Source organism: Anomaloglossus baeobatrachus, chromosome 7, assembly GCF_048569485.1.
Source record: "Anomaloglossus baeobatrachus isolate aAnoBae1 chromosome 7, aAnoBae1.hap1, whole genome shotgun sequence".
Taxonomy (NCBI): Eukaryota; Metazoa; Chordata; class Amphibia; order Anura; family Aromobatidae; genus Anomaloglossus; species Anomaloglossus baeobatrachus.
The window spans coordinates 229,111,329-229,137,027 of NC_134359.1; the positions used below are offsets into that span (position 1 = coordinate 229,111,329).

Below are 25,699 nucleotides of genomic sequence, written 5' to 3' on the forward strand. Positions count from 1 at the left end.
ATGACAGGGCACTTCTCAGAATACTGAAAACATTCCAGATACCCAGGATAAATTACATCTTAAAAATAAAGATTGTATAGGTGTCATCATATGAAGTTAAAAATGACTAAACAAGTCCATTGCAGGAGCACAGTAGCCACATATAGATCATAATAGTAAATAACAGTTAGAGCTCCCAACCAAGGACAGGGTGTTACCTGGGATTAAGGTGCAGAGGGTACAACAGGGTTAGACCTTCATTTTGGAGAATCCCCAGAGAGGAACCTGGACTTCATCGACGCGCGTTTTGCACGGTGAGACTACTTTTTCAAGATGGAGAGACACAGGGTCAGTGTAACAAGTCAGAGGTTATATACCCTTATGTTCAAGGAAAACAGTGTGCAGCTGTTATAAGGAGGGGCCGAAAACCGGACATGGGGACGTAAGGGAACGCCCCACCGCTATGACGACGGGCGCACGTGCAGTGTCAAGGACGCGTAACGTAGACACCCGCACGGCGCACCACCATACTTAATAGCGGAGGGCATGCGTGTGCGATACATTATGCGATACATACTCTTGAACATAAGGATATATAACCTCTGACTTGTTACTCTGACCCCGTGCCTCTCCATCTTGAAAAAGCAGTCTCACCGTGCGAAACGCGCGTCGATGAAGTCCAGGTTCCTCTTTGGGAATTATCCAAACTGAAGGTCTAACCTTGTTGTACCCTCTGCACCTTAATTTCAGGTAACACCCTGTCCTTGGTTGGGAGCTCTGACAGATATTTACTATTATGATCTACATGTGGCTACTGTGCTCCTGCAATGGACTTGTTTAGTCTGTATTTGACAGTTATGTTTTTAATATAACCATTTATCCTGGGTGGTGCATGTAGAGCTTGACTCTAGTCCTTCATTTTGAATAGTAATTCTTACATATGGCTAGGAGTCTCAGATTTACCAGATTCATTTCTAACTTCATATGATACCTATACAATCTTTATATTTAGGATGTAATTTATCCTGGGTATCTGAAACGTTTTGAGTATTTTTCTGAGAAGTGCCCTGTCACTATTGTGTAACAATCTTATATCCCACAGATGATTAATTGTGGTGATGTTTTACTTGGTTTTTAAAAATTGTCTATTGTGTTTTTTCATAATAAAGAATTGTCATATTTTGCACATATACTCTTTGTTCTCGTTTGTGGATATGTCTCTATGAGTAGTGCTGTTTGAGTAGGTGGTTCATTGTGACCACCTCTCAGTAAAAACTTAAAATTGGATTCAATGTTGAGAAATTTCTTTCTTATATGAGGAATTTGCAACGCATGGCCAACCGTCACAATCCCGATGCTCATACAACTCTATGGGATACAATGGAATCCGCCAAATCATTTTTGGTGGATTGCGTTGTTTTTCAAAGCGGCAGATTACGACTGATACAAAATAGCGGAAGTGTGAATGTAGCCTAACATGTCAAACTGCTGCTGTAACCACTGCCTCCTTTCAGATTACTACACCCCTAAATGCTGGTATGTTATTAGTATACTTATTAGTTTTGGGCTGTGTTCTTTATTCCTACTAATATGTTGTATATCAGAAAAGCATGCAAATAATTCACAATTGTAGATCATTTGGAGCAGTCACATGTCCTTAGGTGTGACCCTCTTTTTTCTTGTTTTGCCTGCATTTTATGGTTTTGAAATCTCAACTTCTTAGTGCCCGGGTGTAAATGGTGCGTCTCCATAAGAAGTCCATGAAGTTCATACTGAATCATGCATCCTGCTGGGAAGCATAATGTGATTTTCAGAGGAAATGTATGAGAACACTTTGTGGACAGGACTGTGTGACTAATGTAAAATCCATAAATATTCTAGTCTGACAAGCAATATACGCTTTCAGCACTGTGTAGGTTACAATGTGTTTAGTGGTATATTCCACTTTACACTTCACAGCCATTAAATCATTTTCTGTATCAGCATTTTTAACATGGGCAAAGCAAGATGTGCTGCCTCCCATCACACAAGCCCCACCGAGGTCACACTCATTGTACATTTCCCAGAAACTAGACATTGAGCAGAACCTGTTCCTATGACATGTCACAGAGTCCGACCATGGTCGCCTCCACATGTATGAAGAATACGTGGTCCAGAATCTACTCTGCCTCAGCGGAATGGAGGGCATCGGGAGACACTCCCAGCTAAAGTGTAGTCAAAGTTTCAGAGACTGACCCCCTGCTGGCCAGACCTCAAATGTTTTGACTATTAATATCAGAGAATAGGGGTGTGAAATTATTATCCCAAGGGGCCACATGAGAGACCTTGACTGATGTGGAGGACCAATCCAATAGGCTGAAATTAATTATGCTCAATATTACTATTTGATATGAATATTAATTGTATCACTTAATAGTGAGAAGAATTAAGTATGCCGACACCATCCCTATATACTCTGAGCCCATACATGATCCACCTATTCACAGTATGAGCCTCCATACAGCACCATATACAGTGTGAGCCCCCACACAGCTCTCTCTATTAACAGTATGAGCCCTCATATAGCTCCCCATTCACAGTATGAGCCTCCACACCGCACCATATACAGTGTGAGCCCCCACACAGCTCCCTCTATTAACAGTATGAGCCCTCATATAGCTCCCCATTCACAGTATGAGCCTCCACACCGCACCATATACAGTGTGAGCCCCCACACAGCTCCCTCTATTAACAGTATGAGCCCTCACATAGCTCCCTATACACCGTACGAGCCTTCATATAGCCCTACATACACTATGAGCTCTCACATAGCCCCCTACATACACTATTAAGCGGGCTTTACACGTTGCGACATCGCTAATGCGGAGTCGTTGGGGTCACGGAATTTGTGACGCACATCCGGCCGCATTAGCGATGCCGTTAAGTGTGACACCTATGAGCGATTTTGCATCGTTGCAAAAACGTGCAAAATCGCTAATCGGCGACATGGGGGTCCATTCTCAAATCTCGTTACTGCAGCAGTAACGAGGTTGTTCCTCGTTCCTGCGGCAGCACACATCGCTGCGTGTGACGCCGCAGGAACGAGGAAGCTCCCCTTACATGCCTCCCGGCCGCTATGAGGAAGGAAGGAGGTGGGCGGGATGTTACGTCCCGCTCAGCTCCGCCCCTCCGCTGCTATTGGGCGGCGGTTCAGTGACGTCGCTGTGACGCCGCACGGACCGCCCCCTTAGAAAGGAGGCGGTTCGCCCGTCACAGCGACGTCGCCGGACAGGTATGTATGTGTGACGGCTGTTGTGCGACACGGGCAGCGATTTGCCCGTGTCGCGCAACAGATGGGGGCGGGTACCCACACTAGCGATATCGGGACCGATATCGCAGTGTGTAAAGTAGCCTTAAGCCTCACATAGCTCCCTATACGCACTATTAACTTCACAAAGCCCCCTATATACAGTATGCGCCCTCACATAGCCCCCTACATACACTATGAGCCTCACATAGCTCCCTATACACTGTATGAGCCTTCACATAGCCCCCTACATACACAATGAGCCCTCACATAGCCCCCTACATACACAATGAGCCCTCACATAGCCCCCTACATACACTATGAGCCCTCACATAGCCCCCTAAATATACTATGAGCCCTCACATAGCTCGCTATATACAGTATGAGCACCCACAGAGCCCCCTATATGCAGTGTGAGCCCTCACATAACCCCCTATATACAGTATGAGGCACCACATAGCTCCCAAAATACATTATAAACCCCCATGTAGCCCCCAATATACAGTATGAGCCACCACAAAGCTCTCCTATATACAGGCACACATCTCATACATAGAAAGAAAAACTAACACATACTAGACTTGCTCGCCTAACGCTGCGCTCTGCTGTAATCTCCAGTGCACTGACACTCCGCACAGTAGAAGTGACGTCATAGGGTCTCCTGTCTCAGTCGCACATGATGATTGGTGGAAAAAGAAGCCAGTAGCTTTGTCCTCAACCAGTGCAATCATTGCTATCTGCAACCTGGGGATGCAGATAGCGGTGACATTGGGACCACTGGTTTTAACCCTTCCAGCTATGGGTCTGATTGCCGGACTGAAATAGCCAGAGGGCCAAATATAGTCGGTGGGTAGCAATTTGCCCAGGTCTGCTATTGAATATTTATTTTTATGAAAGCTTATTTTAAAATGGAATGTTTCATTAGAAACCAACTAAATGCATGTCTTGGATTATAATCCATTGACATCTTCCTATCTTCTATCTGTTGCTGCATTCCCGAGAAATTAGTTTTCACTATTATGTAAATTTGGCATTAAAAGGCTAATCCCATCTCTAAGACCCTATTCCAATATGTAGTAGGTGTAATAATATTAGCAAATACCTTTAATTATAAATGCAGTATAGTTCTCCTGATTAGCTATGTCTCTTACCTCATGTACAGGGCATTGCAGTAGCTTAGCTGCTCGTGGTCGTAACCAAGGATACCTGTCACTATATAAGAGGTCATAACCATGGTTACCTAAACTGCAATTCCCTGCACATGAGGTAAGATATAGCTATTCAGCAGCACTATACATTTCTAATATACTTTATTTATAAATGTACAGATTTCATTGCTGATACTGGGATCTAGAAAGCTCCATTTCTATATTGGTGCTGACATAGGGAGAGGGGGCAGCAGTCATCTCTAAGTAGGCAATGTGTAAGAAGGGGGCAGGCTTCCAGGCTCAGGTCAATCGCTAATCCAGCCCCCCTGCAAAGAAAAACATTCTTCTCGTCATCAAACCCATTTTTAAGAGCGTCATCGACTTCGTGAAGAGAAAAAAGTTCCCTGTTTTTTTTTAAGGGAACTTGTCAGCAGATTTGGGGCCTATAAGCTGCGGCCACCACCAGTGGGCTCTTATACACAGCATTCTAACAAGCTGTATATAAGAGCCCAAACCGCTGTGTAGAACATAAAAATCACTTTATAATACTCACCTAAATGGTCGCTGCAGTGGAGTTGGGTCAGATGGGCGTCTCCATTCTCCGGTGCTGGTGCCTCCTCTTTCGGCCGTCTTTGTCCTTCTTCTGAAGCCTGGGTGCATGACGCGTCCTACGTCATACACACTCGCCGGTCCCGCGCAGGCACACTACAATACAGTGGAACCTTGGGTAACGAGAACAATCCGTTCTTGGACTGTGCTTGTTAACCAATTTACTCGTCCAGCAAAGCAAGATTTCCCATAGGAAATCATTGCAATGCAAACAATTCGTTCCACAACAGGTTAAATCTCCCATCCTGGTCCTCTATTGTGCCATTCTACACACGTTCAAACACGCACAAACACACACAAGCACGCACAAGCACGCACACACACATTATGCTCACCTTACCTTCCGTTCCATCGCCGGCCTGCTGGATCTTGTAATTCGCCAGTACGGGCTGTGTATCGGGTAACCAAGGCGATCGATGTGGGACCTTCAGCTCCCAGCGAGCGGACGTCACCAAGTTACCCGTTAAGCGAGGTTCCACTGTACTTTGATCTGCCGTGCTCTGGGCAGATAAAAAGTGCGTCTGTGCAGGACCTCAATGCCGGTGAGTGTGTATGACGTAGGACGCGTCATGCACCCCAGCTTCAGAAGAAAAACAGAGATGGCCGAAAAAGGAGGCGCCGGCACCAGAGAATGGAGACGCCCATATGACCCAACTCCACCGCAGCGACCGTTTAGGTAAGTATTATAAAGTGATTTTTACATTCTACACAGCTGCCTGGGCTCTTATATACAGCATGTTAGAATGCTGTATATAAGTGGTGGTGGTGACTGCAGCTTATAGGCCCCAAATCTGCTGACAGGTTCCCTTTAAAGCTGAGGTGACTGGACTACAGAAACAGATCAGATATCTAGACATGGAAATTTCCAGAATAAAACAATATTAGTAACTGTAGACACATCCACACCGCTCTGTGCAGCTGGAAAATCCATGTGTGATCGGACTAAAGACAAGTTACCGGAGAAATAACCATTAGTAAAGTAACTCGCGTCTCAGGCAGTTTAATCGTTCCTATTTTGCAAGAATAAGGATTAAAGCAAAGACAAATCAAACACCAAAAACTAAATACATTTTATTTTTTTTCTCTGAGAGCAAAACAGAAATTTCTTAAATCTTGTACTTTCTCCATCCATAAATATTTACACCCCAAACATTTCCTTTCGAATGTAAGTAAACTAAAGACGTAATCCCTAGATAAAGAGATCCTGGGAGTGACGTGGTGTGCTGCAATCAGTCACGGATGTATCACAGGAACGCGAGAAGTGATCATGGCATGATGTATTCATTATATAAACTATGGCCTTGGGACATCACACAGTCGTCGACACAATTCTTGGATAAACCAGTTTGAAATGTTGCAAAATGTTTGTGACTTTTGGCGTTTTTACACCAGTCTGTGCCAAAGTGTACAGTGGAACCTTGGATTGAGAGTAACTTGGTTTTGCAAGACAAGCAAAGCTTTTTACAAATTTGTAACTTGGTTTAAGAGCAATGCTTTGCAATAAGAGCAAATACTCACCGAGCACATGTCCGGTTCTGTCCTTTCACCACGCACTGATCCGCTCTGGAGGTAACTTTCTGTACCTATGTACTGTATATAGTATACCATTGCATAGTACAGTATATACTATAAAGCATGTTTATTAATTTGCATTTGTGGATACAGTATTGTACTTTCTTTCTGCTATTGCTTGTACTGTAATTAATTGCCTGGGCAGTATTCCTACTCCACATTTGGCTTAGTTCTGCCCTTATTTTGGGGAGAATAGATTTGGGGAGTGTTTTTTGTGTACTGTACTAGAATAAAGGTGGTCATATTTAAACATCATTTGTTCTCTATAGTACCTACCGCACACCAACAATTTCTATTGTAAGCGAACATGCAGTTTAATCTGTTTTACGTTTTTAACTGTACAGTAATTTATATTAGTGTACTGTAATAATTTTATATGAATACAGTACATTATATTGTATTACTGTAATAAGTTTATATAAATACAGAAAATATTGTTGGGTTGTGGAACGAATTGTCTGCATTTCAATTATTTCCTATGGGAAAATTTGCTTTGATATAAGAGTAACTTGGTTTAAGAGCAGACTCCCGGAACCAGTTATGCTCGTAATCCAAGGTTCCACTGTATCTCTATCTGGTCCAACGCTCAGAGGAAGGCCGGCTTCCTACAATGGCGTTTTACGCGCTCTGAAGTAGCGGGCTCTTATGTGCCTATGGGGCTAGTTTGAGTCAGTAGACCGCAATATGTACCAGCCATTGGGATGAGGCGTCATCAGCTATTTATCAGAATATTTGTTTTTTGCAACTTTTATTTGCTTTTAACCTGTGAGATCAGTGTGAAGGGTAATAAGAGACACATTAATTAATGGATGAAATTCATGATTTACCATGAAATGTGTGGATTATATACACACCTGACAGTCACCACTGAATATTCATATTTTGCATTTAATAACTATTTCTTAAACCATTTTCTGATCTCCTTTTTCATCGGTGGTACAGCTCCGTGGCTTGGGTAGGTCATCCCGCCTACCTTTGCATTAGCGGCCTGAAATGCCCTGGCTAAATGGACATGCCGAAAGTGACTGCAAGGCTCATCATTTTTGGCAATCCCATAAAGAATGAATAAAGTGGTGCTGCGCATGAACAGTCATGGCTCCATTCAGACAGAACATTTTAGAGCCTCATTCTCCAGATCGGTGGGGTCTCATTAGTTGGACCCCAGCTGATCATCAAATTGTTGCCTATTTTATGAAAATATGTAAAGTTAGTGGTTTATGGCCTGCACATCATTTTCTGCAGTCATATTTTGTGACTGCATTTTGCAAAATCCTGACACTGTGCAATGTACACACTGTCAGGATTCTGTTCTTTTGCTAACTTGGGTTGTCAACACATTACAAATTTCATTGTAATTAAAATGATTATATATGGACCTTAAAAAATACATATACACTGATTGTTAATTCTGTTATTTTGTTTATGCAGACCTAATTTTTTGATAAAGGCTGTTTAATGCCGAAAACATTCATGAAATGAATGAAGGTTACAACTCGATATTTTGCAAATAAGTGAAGAATTATAATAATAATAATAATAATAATAATAATAAAAATTATTTTTGGACCACCATATTTGTTTCTTTCTTGTTTGGGTGTGCCAGAGCTACGCTTTTCAGTATCGTCTCTTTCTCCGAGCACCCCTCTACTTGACAGTGAGCAAGAATTTAAAAAATTATAAGGAGCCCTGAAAAATACCTTCAAGAACAGTCCAGGACTATCAGTAGGCCACCAGTGGTGAAGCACATGTAACATAACTGTTATAATTGCTTAAAAGGTTACATTTCAGCCAATCATCTGGACTCAACAAGCCACTGCAATCCATGTGGATGGTCATCTGTGCTTCTATAAAGAATTATGAGACCCTTCATATGGACCCTCATCAATCAACTACTAACAGTCTATCCTGCAGGGGTCATAAGTCTCCACAAACGTATATTTATGTGTTTCATGGGTTGCACATTCAATCGGGAGATTTAATTTGATTTTTCTATATTTCCCAATTCACTAACCATCAGAGTGATAGGTAAAGTTTACTATTGTCGAGAGGTGTTCTGCGTTGCACTCGCTGGGTGTCATGACGGTGTCGGACTCTGTTCACACTGTAGAGTCTGACAAACTGCCTGGCATTCTTTAGTTGCACAGCCTGTCATGGGCGTCGGCTGGTTCTGGCTTCACTGCTCTCCAGTACAGCCGGAGTTAATTCCTGCTGGCCTGTGATCAGCTGCTGGGAGCTCATGCTGCTGATCACCATCTCCAGCCTTTATAAGGTTCCGGATTCTGGGGCGGTTTGCTGGATATAACTTTGGCTTCCTCTGTTCCTGCGGATATCCAGTCCTATAGTGATCTACAGTTGCGATTCTGCGTGATGTGTGTGTCCTCCAGTTCTGTATTTATTTCCTACCCCTTTTGTGTTGCTCCCCAGTTCGCATATTGTTCCACCATTGTGTTTGATTGCAGTGTGCACGAATTTTCATTGACCCTTGTCTGTGCCTATTTGTGGGGTTTTCTTTACTGGGTTTCCGACCCACTCCCTGAGTGGGGGAGGCGTAGTATCAGGGCTTGAACAGGAGGCAGGGTCACACTGGGGGCTCGAACCTGGCTATCATCAAGCCTACCTCCAAGATAAGTGACAGCGCAGGGGCCCCAGTTGTCGGGTCAGCCTAGGAGCCCCTGTTCCATCTATACATACCCAGTGATAACTATTTTTCCTACTAAATAATAAAAAAAAATTAGCGCGGGTTAATGTTTTCCTGTCGTGCTATGAGAGCACTATAATTTATGTGTGAGGCCCTTAGGACTGCAGGTATTATCTGCATTATTGTCATCCAGTCAATTAGCAATGTGCACACAAGGGACACATCCGTGACAGATTCAGGTCTGTACAGCACCAGGCACAAATATCATCAGATTATACCTATGCACGATATAAACAATAGTTCTCTCAGATAAAAATTACTCACCATTTTTTCTTTCCTTAAGGGGAGGCAAATTCTGGGCTGACTGTAAGGACAATTCCTCAAAATCATGGGCAACGGCTTCACTTTGGGGGCTTGGAGCCAGATGGAGTAGAGAGCCAGTCTCATCCTTCCGAGCCGGTCGATGCTCCATGATGATTCAGCAAGATTGATAGGAGGAAATATGGACTTCACTTATTGCAGGACAAGTCTGTAAAAGAAGAAAAGTGGGCAAATAGATAAAAGTTACAGGGAACAGCAGATATGACTTAGTCTGACCCATACATGCAGGCACAGCCCATGTAGTTTGTCCATCATTCTGTTTGCTTGAAAATTCTGAGCTACAGTACCGGACACATCCACACTGAGGCGCTGTACCTAGATTGATAAAAGGGAATTCTCCTAAATAGTGAAGGTTCTAGGCTCAACTCTCATGTTTATTGATGGCCTAAGGGTAAGCAATTAAAGAGGTATTCCCATCTCCAAGATTCTATCCCAATATGTAGTAGGTGTCATAATGATAATATTACAAATACCTCCAATTAGGAAAGTAGTATAGTTCTTCTGATATAGCCATGTCTCTCACCTCATGTGCAGGGCATTGCAGCCTAGTTAGTTGTTTAATGTTGTAACCATGGAGACCCAAGCTGCAATGCCCTGCACATGAGGTAAGACATGGCTATATCAGGAGAACTAGACTACATTTCTAATTGGAGGTATTTGCTAATATTATCATTTTTACACCTACTTCATATTGGGATAGGATCTTGGAGATGGGAATACCCCTTTAATTGAAAATTATTGATAAACCAAATTTAGTTTAAAGGCTGAAAATATAATGCTCTGGTGGTTACAAATTACAATAAATACCTATTGTAAACATTCAAAAGACATATGACATTAAAATGGAGCCTGTCACCAGGCTTTTCCCATATAAGCTGCGGCCACCACCAGGGAGCCTTTGTATATACAGTATTCTGGAATGCTGTATATAGTCATATGAAAAAGTTTAGGCACCCCTATTAATGTTAACCTTTTTTCTTTATAACAATTTTGGTTTTTGCAACAGCTATTTCAGTTTCATATATCTAATAACTGATGAACTGAGTAATATTTCTGGATTGAAATGAGGTTTATTGTACTAACAGAAAATGTGCAATCCGCATTTAAACAAAATTTGACCGGTGCAAAAGTATGGGCACCTCAACATAAAAGTGACATTAATATTTTGTAGATCCTCCTTTTGCAAAAATAACAGCCTGTAGTCGCTTCCTGTAGCTTTTAATGAGTTCCTGGATCCTGGATGAAGGTATATTTGACCATTTCTGTTTACAAAACAATTCCAGTTCAGTTAAGTTTGATGGTCGCCGAGCATGGACAGCACGCTTCAAATCATCCCACAGATTTTCAATGATATTCAGGTCTGGGATGGCCATTCCAGAACATTGTAATTGTTCCTCTGCATGAATGCCTGAGTAGATTTGGAGCGGTGTTTTGGATCCTTGTCTTGCTGAAATATCCATCCCCTGCGTAACTTCAACTTAGTCACTGATTCTTGCACATTATTGTCAAGAATCTGCTGATACTGAGTTGAATCCATGCGGCGCTCAGCTTTAACAAGATTCCAGGTGGCGGCATTGGCCACACAGCCCCAAAGCATGATGGAACCTCCACCAAATTTTACTGTGGGTAGCAAGTGCTTTTCTTGGAATGCCGTGTTTTTTTGCCTCCATGCATAACGCCTTTTTGTATGACCAAACAACTCAATCTTTGTTTCATCAGTCCACATGACCTTCCAAAATGTAACTGGCATGTCCAAATGTGCTTTTGCATACCTCAGGCGACTGTTTGTGGCGTGCTTGCAGAAACGGCTTCTTTCGCATCACTCTCCCATACAGCTTCTCCTTGTGCAACGTGCGCTGTATTGTTGACCGATGCACATTGACACCATCTGCAGCAAGATGATGCTGCAGGTCTTTGGAGGTGGTCTGTGGATTGTCCTTGACTGTTCTCACCATTCTTCTTCTCTGCCTTTCTGATATTTTTCTTGGCCTGCCACTTCTGGGCTTAACAAGAACTGTACCTGTGTTCTTCCATTTCCTTACTATGTTCCTCACAGTGGAAACTGACAGTTTAAATCTCTGAGACAACTTTTTGTACCTTCCCCTGAACAACTATGTTGAATAATCTTTGTTTTCAGATCCTTTGAGAGTTGTTTTGAGGAGCCCATGATGCCACTCTTCATAGGAGATTCAAATAGGAGAACAACTTGCAAGTGGCCACCTTAAATTCCTTTTCTCATGATTGGATACACCTGCCTATGAAGTTCAAAGCTCAATGAGGTTACAAAACCAATTTAGTGCTTTAGTAAGTCAGTAAAAAGTAGTTAGGAGTGTTCAAAACAAGAAATTGATAAGGGTGCCCATACTTTTGCACCGGTCAAATTTTGTTTAAATGCGGATTGCACATTTTCTGTTAGTACAATAAACCTAATTTCAATCCAGAAATATTACTCAGTCCATCAGTTATTAGATATATGAAACTGAAATAGCTGTTGCAAAAACCCAAATTGTTATAAAGAAAAAAGGTTAACATTAATAGGGGTGCCCAAACTTTTTCATATCACTGTAAGAGCGCAAACAGCTCTGTATAAAGTAAAAACACCTTTATTATACTCACCTAGGGGGACGGTCTGGTCCTATGGACGTCGCTCCTGTCAGTCCGGCTCCTCCTCTCTGAGGTGAGCGCCATCCTCCTTCTTCTGAAGGCCGTGTAGATGACACGTCCTATGTCATCCACACAGGCCAGTGTTGCGGTCTTGCACAGGCGCACTATGATCTGCCCTGCTGAGGGCAGATCAAAGTATTGTAGTGCGCCTGCGCGGGCGGTTTTGAACCTTTCCTCGCGCCTGCGCATTATAGTACTTTGATCTGCTCTCAGCAGGGCAGATCATAGTGCTCCTGTGCAAGACCGCAACACTGGCCTGTGTGGAGGACGTAGGACATGTCATCCACACGGACCTCAGAAGACGGAGGACAGTGATCACACAAGATGGAGGAGGTGCTGGACTCGCGACACCCGTTGGCCTGGACCAACCCTAGGTGAGTATAATAAAGGTGTATCCTACGTTCTACAGAGCGGCCTGGCTTCTTATATACAGTATTCTGTATATAAAGGCTCACTAGTGGTGGCCGCAGCTCATAAGGGAAAAACCTAGTGACAGGTTCCCTTTAAAGCCAATTTGTCAGCAGTTTTTGCCACCGAATCTGAGAGCAGAAACCCTGATTCCAGTGATGTGTCCCTTACTGAGTTGCTTGCTGCAGTTTTTCTAATAATTGTAGTGTTATCAGCTGGACTAGTGAACCTGCTGTTATGTAGTCCTCCATATTTATGATGTTTTTTGCGTGGTGTTTTTCCTGTCAAGTCATGCAGATATTTCTTTAACCAAAGTGTCAGGAAGATATATGAGTTTTCATTCTATACATAATAACCTTTATTTACTGAAACCCGAAAAGGTCTTTTAACTCAATTGCTGTAAAATATATTTTTGCAATAATAAAACAAAAATATTGTAACAATCTAGACACAACTTCACATTGGTTATTAAGCTGTTAAAAAGTGCTGCAAAAATTATTTCAGCAGAAAGAAAGAAAATCCCACTCACAATTGTTAACAACCTTCTGGAAAGCAGTGAATAGGCACAAAAGTATTTCCTCTTCCTTGAGCGTTCCGGAACTCTACCGGTTGGTGTAAGAGTAAGACGCAACGAGTATTCTCCTTTTTCGTATCCTTTCCCATCCTAGCACATTTTATTGTGTGTGTCCAAACCAGGACCAATGATTATAATATGTCCCATTTCATATTAACATTAATGAGATTTCAGAAAGTAGGGCCAATCCGTGAGCCTAAGGCAAGTCTCCACACATCTGGTTGTAACCGGCAAAATTACGCGATACGCAATGATTATTAATGAGCCATCAGCCTGTGTGTACAAGAGAAAACAAATACCGGCACTTACAACACAAACCCTGACAGCACATTACAAGGAATCTAAACAGGAAATGTGTTCTTGGGTTTTTTCTTCCCGCGTATATGACTAACAGTAGAGTATAATTGACATTTCATCAATCGTTGTCGTTGGCCATTATTACGGATGTTTTTCCTTAGAAACGGACACAAAATGAAACTGGAGATACAGTGCTTGTTATCTGTGGAAATATCGGGGGAATAACAAATGCCATATGGAAGTAATTGGTCTAGTAATTGAAAGGAGTTTTCCGGGGATGACCTACCATAACATTTTCTTTAAACCTTATTCCCATAGCGGTGGCCTCACACCATTTATTTCCCTATATGACCGTCCCCTTTATAGAATACACAGTATAATACGCGCCTTCCAAATAAACGGACAGTTCTCCAGACATGGACCAAAGAAAACAATGCACAGGATAAAATGCGGATCTTCCAGTACTCCAGAACGCAAACACAGACACAGAATGACTTAAAGGGAACCAACCGGCAGGATTTTCATCTATAAAGTAAAGCTAGTGCTATACTGGTGCTGGGATGCTGAGTAAGCATAGCTTTTATTCTGAGATTGGAGGGTTTTTTGTTTTTTTTTCAGAAATATGTGTAGGTAAAAGTTCCAGCAATGCACTGCTGTTTGATTGACAGGTGCAACAGGAAGGTAATATGTGGGTAAGATCGTGATTCCTATTCCCATCCTGGTCTGTCTGCCTGCGCTGGAATTAACATCTTTGACAGTGACATGGAGAAGGTAGCCAGGCAGGCAGACATTGGTAGGAATAGATAGCAAGACCCGACCCACATATTCCCTTCTGTTGCACCTGTCAATCAAATAGCAGTGCATTGCTGGAACTTTACTTGCACATATTTCGGAAATAAAACATCCAATCTCTGAACAAAAGATATGCTTAGATTCAGCATCCTAGTGCCAGTATAGCACTGGCTTTACTTTATATATGAAAATTCTGCTGGCTTGTTCCCTTTAAAGTACACTATACCTGTGAAGTTACGTCAGACCCTCCCCTCTATCTTTGCCTCGTGTCATACTCAGTCTCACCCCATAACCCTATTTAACCTGGTTTCCTTATCCAGATCACCATAACACAGCGCTACTACCTCCACTTGCCTATGAGTAAGGACGTGGTCCGAAACATGTTAGCCTGTGAATATGGGGTTATATTACTTATTTTTATGAAGTTTGAATAAATTTTCTAGAAAAATGGAGTGATAAATGTATCACCCTTATTTTTGTGCTATTCTTGTGGACAGCATCCACTTCAATCCGTGCAATTGTGGATCCATTGGACACATTCCCCTTTATTTTTCTTACCTCCACTTATACCAATCACTCCATCATATCACTTAGCGTTTAGTCATAATAGCAACTTCATAATTGGACCAACCCCAGTTACCATCATATGTTTTAATATGTCACATGCTCTGCCTGGATATTTACCATTTTTTCAACATTATGAACATTATTATGACTATATTCTGTACAACTATTTCATTTGGGCATTATTTCACGATGGTCTGCATTCCATCTGGAATCTGGACCTCCTCGCCTGTTGGCATTGTTGTGCAGTTTTTGTGGTGTTTTTACAGAGTTTTTTTTCTGTGATGTCAAGACCTTTGAGGGATCAAGAGTACCCGAGTGCTGGGCCAGGCCAAGACTGACCTGGATCCGGCACACGGATAGTAAACAAAACAAAAAGCTAGAAAGAGAAAAAAAAAAAAAAGCAAGCAAGCTATACTTACCAGTCTCTGGTAGATACTAGAGTATATGGGCTCCTTCCAGGTATGGCGTCATTAAACGGGCCCCTATCACATGGGGGGCGAAGCATGGTTATAGTGGAAGGGAGAAAACATCGCCAAGCTCCCTAACCCAACTGGTCACGCCCACTAACCTAGAAGGAGCCCATACATTCTAGGATCATCCGTACCTGCTCCCACAGCCCCTTCTACGTTTGATACGCTCATTAGCCTCATGCATATTCACTGCTACCCCCTCTCCCCTCTGGAGTCTGTGGGTCTAGTGTACAGTAAAAAAAAAAAATAAATAAATAAAAAATGATGTAGGATGTAGAGATTTCTCCTGTGCATCCCCCATACTCTGGAACACTCTACCTCAGCACATCAGACTCTCCACTACCGTGGAAAGCTTCAAGAGGAACCTCAAGACCCACCTCTTCCAACAAGCCTACAGCCTACAATAGCCCTCAGTCCAGTAGACCACTGCACAACCAGCTCTGTCCTCACCTATTGTACCATCACCCATTCCCCGTAGACTGTGAGCCCTCATGGGCAGGGTCCTCTCTCCTCCTATACCAGTCTGTCTTGTACTGTTAATGATTGTTGTACGTATACCCTCTCTCACTTGTAAAGCGCCATGGAATAAATGGCGCTATAATAATAAATAATAATAATAATGTAGGGTCCCCCCATATTTTGATACCCAGCACAGATACAGCCTACAGCCACAGGCTGCAGCCCCCAGCTGTTTGCTTTATCTTGGCTGGGTATTAAAATAAGAAGGATCCCATGTGTTTTTTTTTTTTAATTATTTAAATAAATAATAATTAAAAAAACAGCGTGTGGTTCCCCCCAATATTGATACCCAACCCAGATAAAGCCCACAGCTGGGGGCTGGTATTCTCAGGCTGGAGAGACCCAGCCTAAAAATATCAGCCAGCAGACGCCCAGGATTGTCGCATCTAGTAGATGCGACATTCGCAGAACTTTACCTGACTCTTCCCGAATTGCCCTGGTGCGGTGGCAATCGTAAATCAGGCGTTAATCGCAGGTCATAGCTGCGACTAAGCCCTAGACTGGTTATGGCAGGCGTCTGAGATACCCCCATCACCAATCTGTAACAAGTGACAAGAAATAAACACAAACACCGAAAAAATCCTTTATTTGAAATAAAATACAAAAAGCCCCCTCTTTCATCACTTTAATAACCCCATAATCACCACTGCAGGTCCGACGTAATCCACACGAGGTCCCACGACGATTCAGGTCTGCTACATCTGAAGATCACAGCGAGCGCCATAGAGCATGACTGCCCGCTGTGAGCTCCAGACAATGAATGAGCCCGTGATCAGCGGTCACTTCACTCAGGTGATTCCCGGTCACAGCTGTCGAGACCTGTGACCGTAAATAGCCTGAGTGATGTCACCGCTGAATGAGCGGCTCACTCATTCTCTGTAAAGACCCGCAGACCGAGCCTGTGATTGGTTATCCCCAGCACCTGACTGCAACCAATCACAGATGAAAGCAATGAATATGGAATGAACGGGGAAGTGGAGGAGCCGTGGGAGCGTACCGCTGCGCCGGTGATTCCGTAAATATACCACGCCTGCTCCAATCCCTCTATCCCCAGTACCATTTAAGTGCCGGCCAGATATCCTGGATCAATTCCAGGACTAACCGGGTTTTTCATTAAGCCAGTTAGACCCGCCGATCCAGGGTATCTGCGAGTCCACCTGTCACTAGGGTGAAAAACCGTAGCAAAAGCGCTGAAAAGAATTGATATGTTCATGCTTTTCATAACCCAGCAAAACCGGAGGTGGTTCACAAAACAGGAAAAAATCCATACGTGTTTGTGTGTGTGCATGTGATTTCAGAAATATCATAGACTTTGCTGGGACTGTAAAAAGGAGCGTTTTATTAGCATGGATTTGCATAAACCAAGGCAAATCTGCAGCTAAAAAAACGCTGCAAAAACGCCCAGTGTGAACATAGCCAAATATATTTACAGGTTGAAAAAAGACCTAGGTCCATCTTGTGCAACCTTCTTCCATCAAATATACATTCTGTCATTAAATATACTGTTTATATTGTTATCACACAGATAACCTTAATAAAAAGCGAATTAGTTGAAATATAGGGCTCTATTTGTGTTTCATATGTCGGAATAATGAAACTTGTTGCCCCATGCACAAAGTAAATTTTAATCAATAGATCTTGTAATAATAATAATTTCCACAACTGAATGTGTGGAAAAAAAAAAAAAGATCCTTTGCTGAGATAATCTTACAAATCTGACCCTGCTATGTACTGTGTAATGGCCGTGTCTGACCGTACAGGAACATGGTTGGATCATACCAAATCATCTAGCCAGGAAGATAAAGAAACTATACAAACAGGACTACATAGGATCATAGATGCTGCCAACTGTGAGGTAAAACATTCTACAAAACAGGCAGGGAAATGTTTTACCTCAGGCCTAAGACACACGGCATGAAAATCAGACCGAGTGGAATGCGATAAAACATCACATACCACTCAGACCAATATTAGCCTATGTGTCAACACCCATGAGCAATTATTTTCTCGGCCCCAATCGGACCGAGAAAACAATCGCAGCATGCTCCAGGTGAAATGGGAGACTGTTTCTCTCGCACCCATTCAAGTCTATGGGTCGAGGGAAAGATCGCACTGCACTCGCAGAACACCGGTGTACCGCGAGTGCAGGCCGAGAATGGCAATAGCTGGCAATGGAGGAGAGAGGGAGATAAATCCCTCCCTCTCCTCTGCAACGCCGGCCCACCCCTCCTCAGCACTGGCCCGCCCCTCTTCAGCGCTGGCCCGCTCCTCTTCAGTGCTGGCCCGCCCCTCCCCCGCACCTGAGGTCCGATCGCATGATCCGACCTCAGTCGCAGTGACACTCGCATGACACTCGGCTCCTGCTCTGCTGCCAGAGTAAGCCGAGTGTCATGCGAGGATTGCAGTAGTCCTCGTGTGGCCCTGGCCTCACAGAAAGCATCATTTGGGATGCCATGCTATTATGTAGTTACACTCTTGTTTGTTTCCTCCTCTGCCCAAGAGATGTGGCATGATGAGACAATGTTCCCGCATGGTCAGATAAGGTTATGGAATATATTTTTATGCCAAGAGCTATTAATTAAAATGTACTTTGATCGTGGGGCAACCTTCATAAACCAACCCTCTTTTTGATAAGGTAAGCCACACACATTTATTATACAAATTATTTTTTTTATTATTATTTTTTTTTTTTTTAAAAGTGTCAAACAAACCAAAGGCTAAATGTTTTATAAAAACGAGGCAGAATATTGACATTTTTACCTCAGTATTCCTCCGCACTCGGCTTAGTCTACTCTCCAGAGTTTAGTCACTTTTTATTTATTCTTCAATTACCATACATAAGTTTTGGAGGGGTTTTGTATGTCATACTCAACAAACCACTGATGGAAGACATATACAGAAAAAAAACCCATAAAAAAAAAAAAAAAGACATTATGGTACTATTAAATAAGTTAGAACATGTGCACTGAAAAAGCGCCAACATAAATTCATGCAGATCCTATAGCTCTCAGGCATGGGTGTCTTGTGTTTCGGAAAGAAATCTGAGGAAACGTACAAAATGTTCTACTCTGCTTCAGATGTGATATGAAGCACGTGAGAAAGAAAAGACGGAGTCATGGTATCCACACCACCCCTGTTATTATGAACACACACGGCTCATTCCAATCTAATCTGCTGGACTGTTTGCAGAACTGCTTGGAGACAGACTTATATTAATACACTACAGGACCGTGCCCTCGGAGAGCGGTGCCCATGATGCAAGACTCTTTGCTCCATAATATGCAACTGCTCTCAAAGGAAAACAGCTTTTAAGTAGCTGAGCATTAGAAACTGGAGCAGCATCATCCAGCACTTGAGTAAGGCGGCGTTCTGGAAATGAAGGCCAACTTTGGATTAGGAAAAGCTAATTAGTACATTTTCTAGTTTGCAATGCTAAATCTATATGTATATAAATTGCCTTATTCTGTCTGTCTGTCTTGCTCCAAAATGACATCATTACAGTGACAACCATCGCCACACCGCGCGCGCTAAAGAGCCTGCGACCAACGGCTCAGCTAACTGAACAGCCCGAACTACGGGCCGACAGGACGACGCCCAACACTTTTCCCCGCACCCACATGGAGCCCCGACTCCCCAGTGAGTGCTGCACCCTTGGGAGCCAACACCGGCAACCCAGCCGACACATACCCACCGCTCGCCTCCGACCCCTGCACACATTACCCCACTCGGCTCCATCCACCCCACACTCCGCCCTCCACATGTCTACACTGAACACACACACACACACACACACACACACACACACACACACACATACCTGGATAGTCACCTGTCCCCAGCCATGCAGTCCCCAGCACTGACGTCTTCAGCGCCATGGGCCCGCTCGGCTCCACCACCCCCGCACTCCGCCCCCTGCACCCAGTACCCCGCTCGGCTACACCCCCCCCCGAACTCCGCTTTCCGCATGTATGCACTGAACACACACACACACCTACCTGGATAGTCACCTGTCCCCAGCCATGAAGTCCCTAGCACTGATGTCCTCAGCGCCATGGCCCCGCTCAGCTCCACTCCCGCACTCCACCCCCCCGCACACATTACCCCGAAGGATGGGGGCACATGTCAGGATGGTGGCTGTACCACGATGGGGGCACCTACCAGCATTGGGCCACATCACAGCATCGGCATATTTTTACTTAACTTTACACTGTCCATGGCCTTCTTTCATTACAAGCCATGGACATCATTAAATATTAGACTCCTCTATCAAAACTGTTCCTTCTGTTGTTTGTCATTTTAAAACGAATAAACAATTATAAGAATAGTAAATTAAACCTAACCCATCCCGTCCATTCATCACCTTATTATTCAATCTGCTAAACTACATACACATTTTAGACTACCCAATACGTTACAATCGGGCCACCTTCTAGTAGATCTATAAATCCAATGAAGAGAATGTAAAACATCCATTAACTCGCCCATAAAGTGCAGAACTAAGGGCTGGAAGGTGAATGCTTATGTAAATGTAGTATCCCATCCACAGGAGGCTCATATAGAAAGTCCAAAAACTAAAGAGAGGGCTCCAGAGACCACATTTTCTACACTTCAGACTTGCCAAGCAAGTATGATTGTAGGGGTGTCTGTAAGCCTCCTCACAAATTCTGATCCTAGAAGATGAAAGGGTTAAAAAGTTGTGCTGCTGTTGGATTAATAGCAAATCCAGAGTGGTCAGGTCGTGATTAGAGATGAGCGGACCCGTGGAGGTTCGGTTCGGCGGGTTCAGGTGAACTTTTGAAAAAGTTCAGTTTGGGATCTGGGCTTGACCTGAACCACAATGGAAGTGACTAATTAGGCAGTTCAGATCTTCAACCCACATGCAGGCAGCCATAAACAGATCACTTTCGAAGGCAGGGTTTTTCAATTCTTTTTGGGGGGTGCACACTACATCCGAGCATGCCGTAGTTACCGAGCCAATAAAAACTGCAGGCGGCTCACACTTGGCTGAGCACTGAGCTTACCAAAGCACAGCGATGCTCACTCGAGTGGTCAACATACGTAAAGCACCCGAAATCTATTTTTATTTTGTAAAATCCGTGTTCGGTACAAACACCGAACCTTGAGTTCACTCATCTCTGGTCGTGATCTTTGTCAATGAGTTTCAGAGACAATTCACCTTCATTAGGACAAAAATTACATTCAATTCGAATGTAATTTTTGTCCTGATGAAGGAGAATGGTCTCTGAAACGCTTTGACAAATAAAGATCACGACCTGACCAGTCTGGACTTGGTATAAATCCCACAGCAACACGGCTTTTGAACCCTTTTATCTTCCTAAACTGATTAGCACCCATGTGACATGCTTTCATAGTAGTTGTGACTTTCACAACTACAAAAGGTGAGCCCTTTTAGTCCTATTGGGGTTTGCCAATAAATCTCGGATAAGCCCCAATCTCCACTTCTCTTGTCTCTCCAGTTTTCTCCCTACAATTCTGTTTTGATAGAAGAGTGTCTGCAGGCAATAAAAGGCCGTTCCAAAGCAATAGCGTCAACATTAGAGGTACGGTGCCGGTCTGGGAGATCTTGTGTTTTGTTTTTATTTTGTTTTGTTCAATGCAGCTATAATGAAGGTATTGTAATGACAACCCCCTTTAAAACATTTTTGAGGTGTCATAATTTGATGCACTTTTGTAGGTAAGCCATACATCATATATGAAATGTGACTGTATATCTGCATCTTCTGACAGAGTATTGCAAAGGGCTCAACCCTAGACAATTATGGAAAGTTCATCTCTAGGACCACCGCTTTGTTACGGAATAGAAGTACCCCAAGCCCTTGACTGCCAGCCAAGACAGTCACAAGTGGTTAGCGACTGAATGGAGAAGTGGCCACACATTTGTGTATCACTATACATTCGTATATTCACAGGATAGGATTTGATAAGTGGGGGTCCAAATTCCGGCACCCACACCGATTACAAGATTGGGAGTCCTGTGTTCCCAGCTTTATACTGAGAATTGGTCAAGCATTTGTGCTTTCTAGGCAATGCCTATGGGATTGACAAATATATCGGCGGCACCGTGGCTCAGTGGTGAAGATTGCAGTCTTGCAGTGTTGGGGTCCTGGGTTCAAATTCCACCAAGAGCAACATCTGCAAGGAGTTTGTATGTTCTCCCATTATTTACATGGGTTTCTTCCAGGTTCTCTGGCTTCCTCCCATACTTCAAAGACATACTGATAGGGAATTTTGATTGTGATGATGTCTGTAAAGCTATGGAATTAATAGCGCTATATAAGTGAGTAATCTAAATAAAATAAAACACTTGACTGCTGCTCCATTTAACTTGTTAGGGGAATAGTGTTGATCTTGGGAAGGAACCTTTGGATCTAACTATTGAGACTTGTAAAATCTAAAAAATTATCCTGTATCTAGTCGAGAGCGTTTGACAAATTTTCTATCTGGCCATGATCTTAGAGATAGTTTCTTTCCTGTCAAATAAAAAGTAAAAAAATGATCAGAGATGACTTGTGCTCATTAATATAATCACTGACATGTAAATGAGCTTTAACCATTTGATTTATAAAGCTTAATGGGTTTAATTTAATATATGACGATCTTAACGAGCTAAAACTAATTGCATTCTATTCCTTGTAATCTCAAGAGCCTAACCAGCCATCATAAAAAAATTACATCCCTGTGGTGCTTTATTAAGATGGACTAAAGTTGTAATGAAGCGCCATTTCTGTCTGTAGAAGGGTGACAAAAGTTTCTTCGAAAAGTCAAGGTTAAACCATGTCTGGTATTTCCATTTGAAAGGGTACAAATCAGTGGAGGGGGGGGGGGGGGTGTCACGCAGTGCTACATAGTCAGCTCACACCACCTAGACCCATTTGAGCTTTGGTGTCTGGCCCTGTAATCTGTGTAAGCATAAAATCTTAAAAAGCCATTATCCCATAGGCCCGGCTTTGGTGACAACTTAGGGGTACTTTACACGTTGCGACATCGCTAGCACTTGCTAGCTATGTCCAGCGCGATAGCACCCGCCCCCGTCGTACATGCGATATCTTGTGATTGCTGCCGTAGCGAAAATAAATCGCTACGGCAGTGTCACACGCACATACCTGGTGGGCGACGTCGCTGTAACCGCCGAACAATCCCTCCTTCAAGGGGGAGGTGCGTTCGGTGTCACAGCGACGTCACCGTGACGTCACTAAGCGGACGGCCAATAGAAGCAGAGGGGTGGAGATGAGCGGGACATAACATCCCGCCCACCTCCTTCCTTCCGCATTGCTGGTGGACGCAGGTAAGGAGATGTTTGTTGTTCCTGCGGCTTCACACACAGCGATGTGTGACGCCGCAGGAGCGACAAACAACATCGTATCTCCTGATGTAGTGACATTATGGAAATGGACGTTACACAGATCAGCGATTTTTTTTTTTACGCTTTTGCGCTCGTTCATCGTTGCACTTAGGATTCACACGTTGCGATGTCGCTACCGGCGCCGGATGTGCGTCACTAACGAAGTGACCCCGACGATATATCGGTAGCGATGTCGCAACGTGTAAAGTACCCCTTAGTGTTTACCATCATGTTACAACTGGAAGATTTCCACCAGGCTACCTTGAAAATTCTAATACCAAAGATACTCCTTTTGCGCCTCCTTTAAGAGGTGGTTAGAGCTAGACTGAGAATCTAAGCCGACGTTACTGGTGACCCTTCTCTCCTTGGAGAGGTCTTACGATAGACTTATCTTGAGCACTTTTTTGTGTGACACGTTCCACTTTATTTGCACTTGGATAAAAAAAAGGCACAATCTTGAGCTTTCAATCAAAAAATAAACTTGAAAAGTTTTGGGGCGCTCGTCTCCTTACAGAACGTTCTGCAGTATCCTCCATCCTTGTACGCATTTTCGGATTAGGGTAAAATCTAGTATTTAATAAATAAAATCTGTCATATTAACATTTGGGGACAGGAAGAAATATCTCAATTGAAAATAAAAAAAAAATCCTATACTTCTACCCAATTTCTACGGCTATATCCATGTGCTACTTTACAGTGATTTTTTTTTTTTTTTTTTTTTTTTTTAAGAAGTTTACCAAACTTGCCTCAACAGAGCACCTACAAGGTAGCCAACACATCCATCCATAGCTATAACTGTGATGGGTCTATATTTCCCTGATTCGTACATTCGATTCCTAAGAAGCTGTAAAAACCCTAGTACATGCCCTTATTATCTCCCGCCTGGACTATTGCAACCCCCTGCTCTGTGGCCTCCCTTCTAACAGCCTCGCACCCCTACAATCCATTCTAAACTATGCTGCCCGATTAAGCCACCTGTACCCAGCTACTCCCTGACGTCTCCTTGCTGCCAATCCCTTCACTGGCTTCCCATTGCCCAACGACTTCAGTGAAAAACCCTAACCTTGACATACAAAGCCATCCACAACCAGTCTCCTCCATGCATCTGTGACCTAGTCTCCGGGTACTTACCTGCACGTAACCTCCGATCCTCACAAGATCTCCTTCTTGACTCCCCTCGCATCTCCTCTTCCCACCACCGCATCCAAGATTTCTCCCGTGCTTCCACCATACTCTGGAACGCTCTGCCACAACATATCAGACTGTCGCTTACCTTGACAAGCTTCAAAAGGAACCTGAAGACTCACCTCTTCTGACAAGCCTACAACCTACCGTAACACTCAGTCCGCTATAGCACCACACGACCATCTCTACCCTCACCTACTGTACCCTCACCTAGGGCCCTCTTTCCTCCTGTACCTGTTTGTGGCTTGTTTTGTTTACGATTATTGTACTTGTCCATACCTCTTTTCACACGTAAAGTGCCCTGGAATAAATGGCGCTATAATAATTATTATTAATAATAACAATAGGGTCTTATAGGGGACAAACTATCTTCTTAGTAAGCAGAGGTTTTTGGTTTTTTTTTTAAGGGTTTCTCCAACTTTGTATCAGCTTTCTATTAAATTACTTAAAATTGATAAAAATTTTATTTTAAATCTCAGAGATTAATGAGATCACACTTCATTCCATCAACACAACACACATTTCAGAGCGTGTGCAGAAGACACTTGCTACCCCAAAGCTCACCCTTTAGCATTCTCATACTTTGCATATTTTATAATCTACTGCCTGGTCATCTGTGCTTCTGGGCAGCTGGCCGCAACTCAAGACTGGCATTGTTCCTCAGCAGAAGAAAAACAGAACATTTGGCGAGATTCTTGCTTTGGAGTGTTTGCTTCTCTAGAACCAACTTTTAAATAATTTTTCGAAAGAAGAAAAGTTATTTTTGCTCTAAACAGGATCTGAATAAAATGCCGCTCTGCTATGAGTTAGGTACACGGCTGGGGGTGACATGTCATTAGATATAGTAGTCAAAGCATAGCCTTAAGCGGGCTTTACACACTGCGATATCGGTACCGATATAGCTAGCGTGGGTACCCACCCCCATCTGTTGTGCGACACGGGGAAATTGCTGCCCATGGCGCACAACATCGCCCAGACCCGTCACACTACTTACCTGCCCGGCGACGTCGGTGTGACCGGCGAACTGCCTCCTTTCTAAGGGGGCGGTTCGTTCAGCGTCACAGCGACATCACAGCTGCGTCACTGAACCGCCGCCCAATAGAAGCGGAGGGGCGGAGATGAGCGGGACGGACATCCCGCCCACCTCCTTGCTTCCGCATAGCGGCCGGGAGGCAGGTAAGGAGAGCTTCCTCGTTCCTGCGGTGCCACGCGGAGCGATGTGTGCTGCCGCAGGAACGAGGAACAAC

General features: G+C 43.4%; 1 protein-coding gene across 1 annotated transcript in view; it reads right to left on the reverse strand.

Moving 5' to 3' along the window:
• MRTFB (myocardin related transcription factor B) overlaps positions 1 to 25,699 on the reverse strand; it is a 406,942-nt gene that overhangs the window by 216,965 nt on the left and 164,278 nt on the right. The window contains exon 3 of the mRNA XM_075317934.1: positions 9,557 to 9,761. Within this exon, the coding sequence (XP_075174049.1) occupies positions 9,557 to 9,704 (148 nt within the window). The 5' untranslated portion in view covers positions 9,705 to 9,761. The remainder of the gene's footprint in view (positions 1 to 9,556; positions 9,762 to 25,699) is intronic.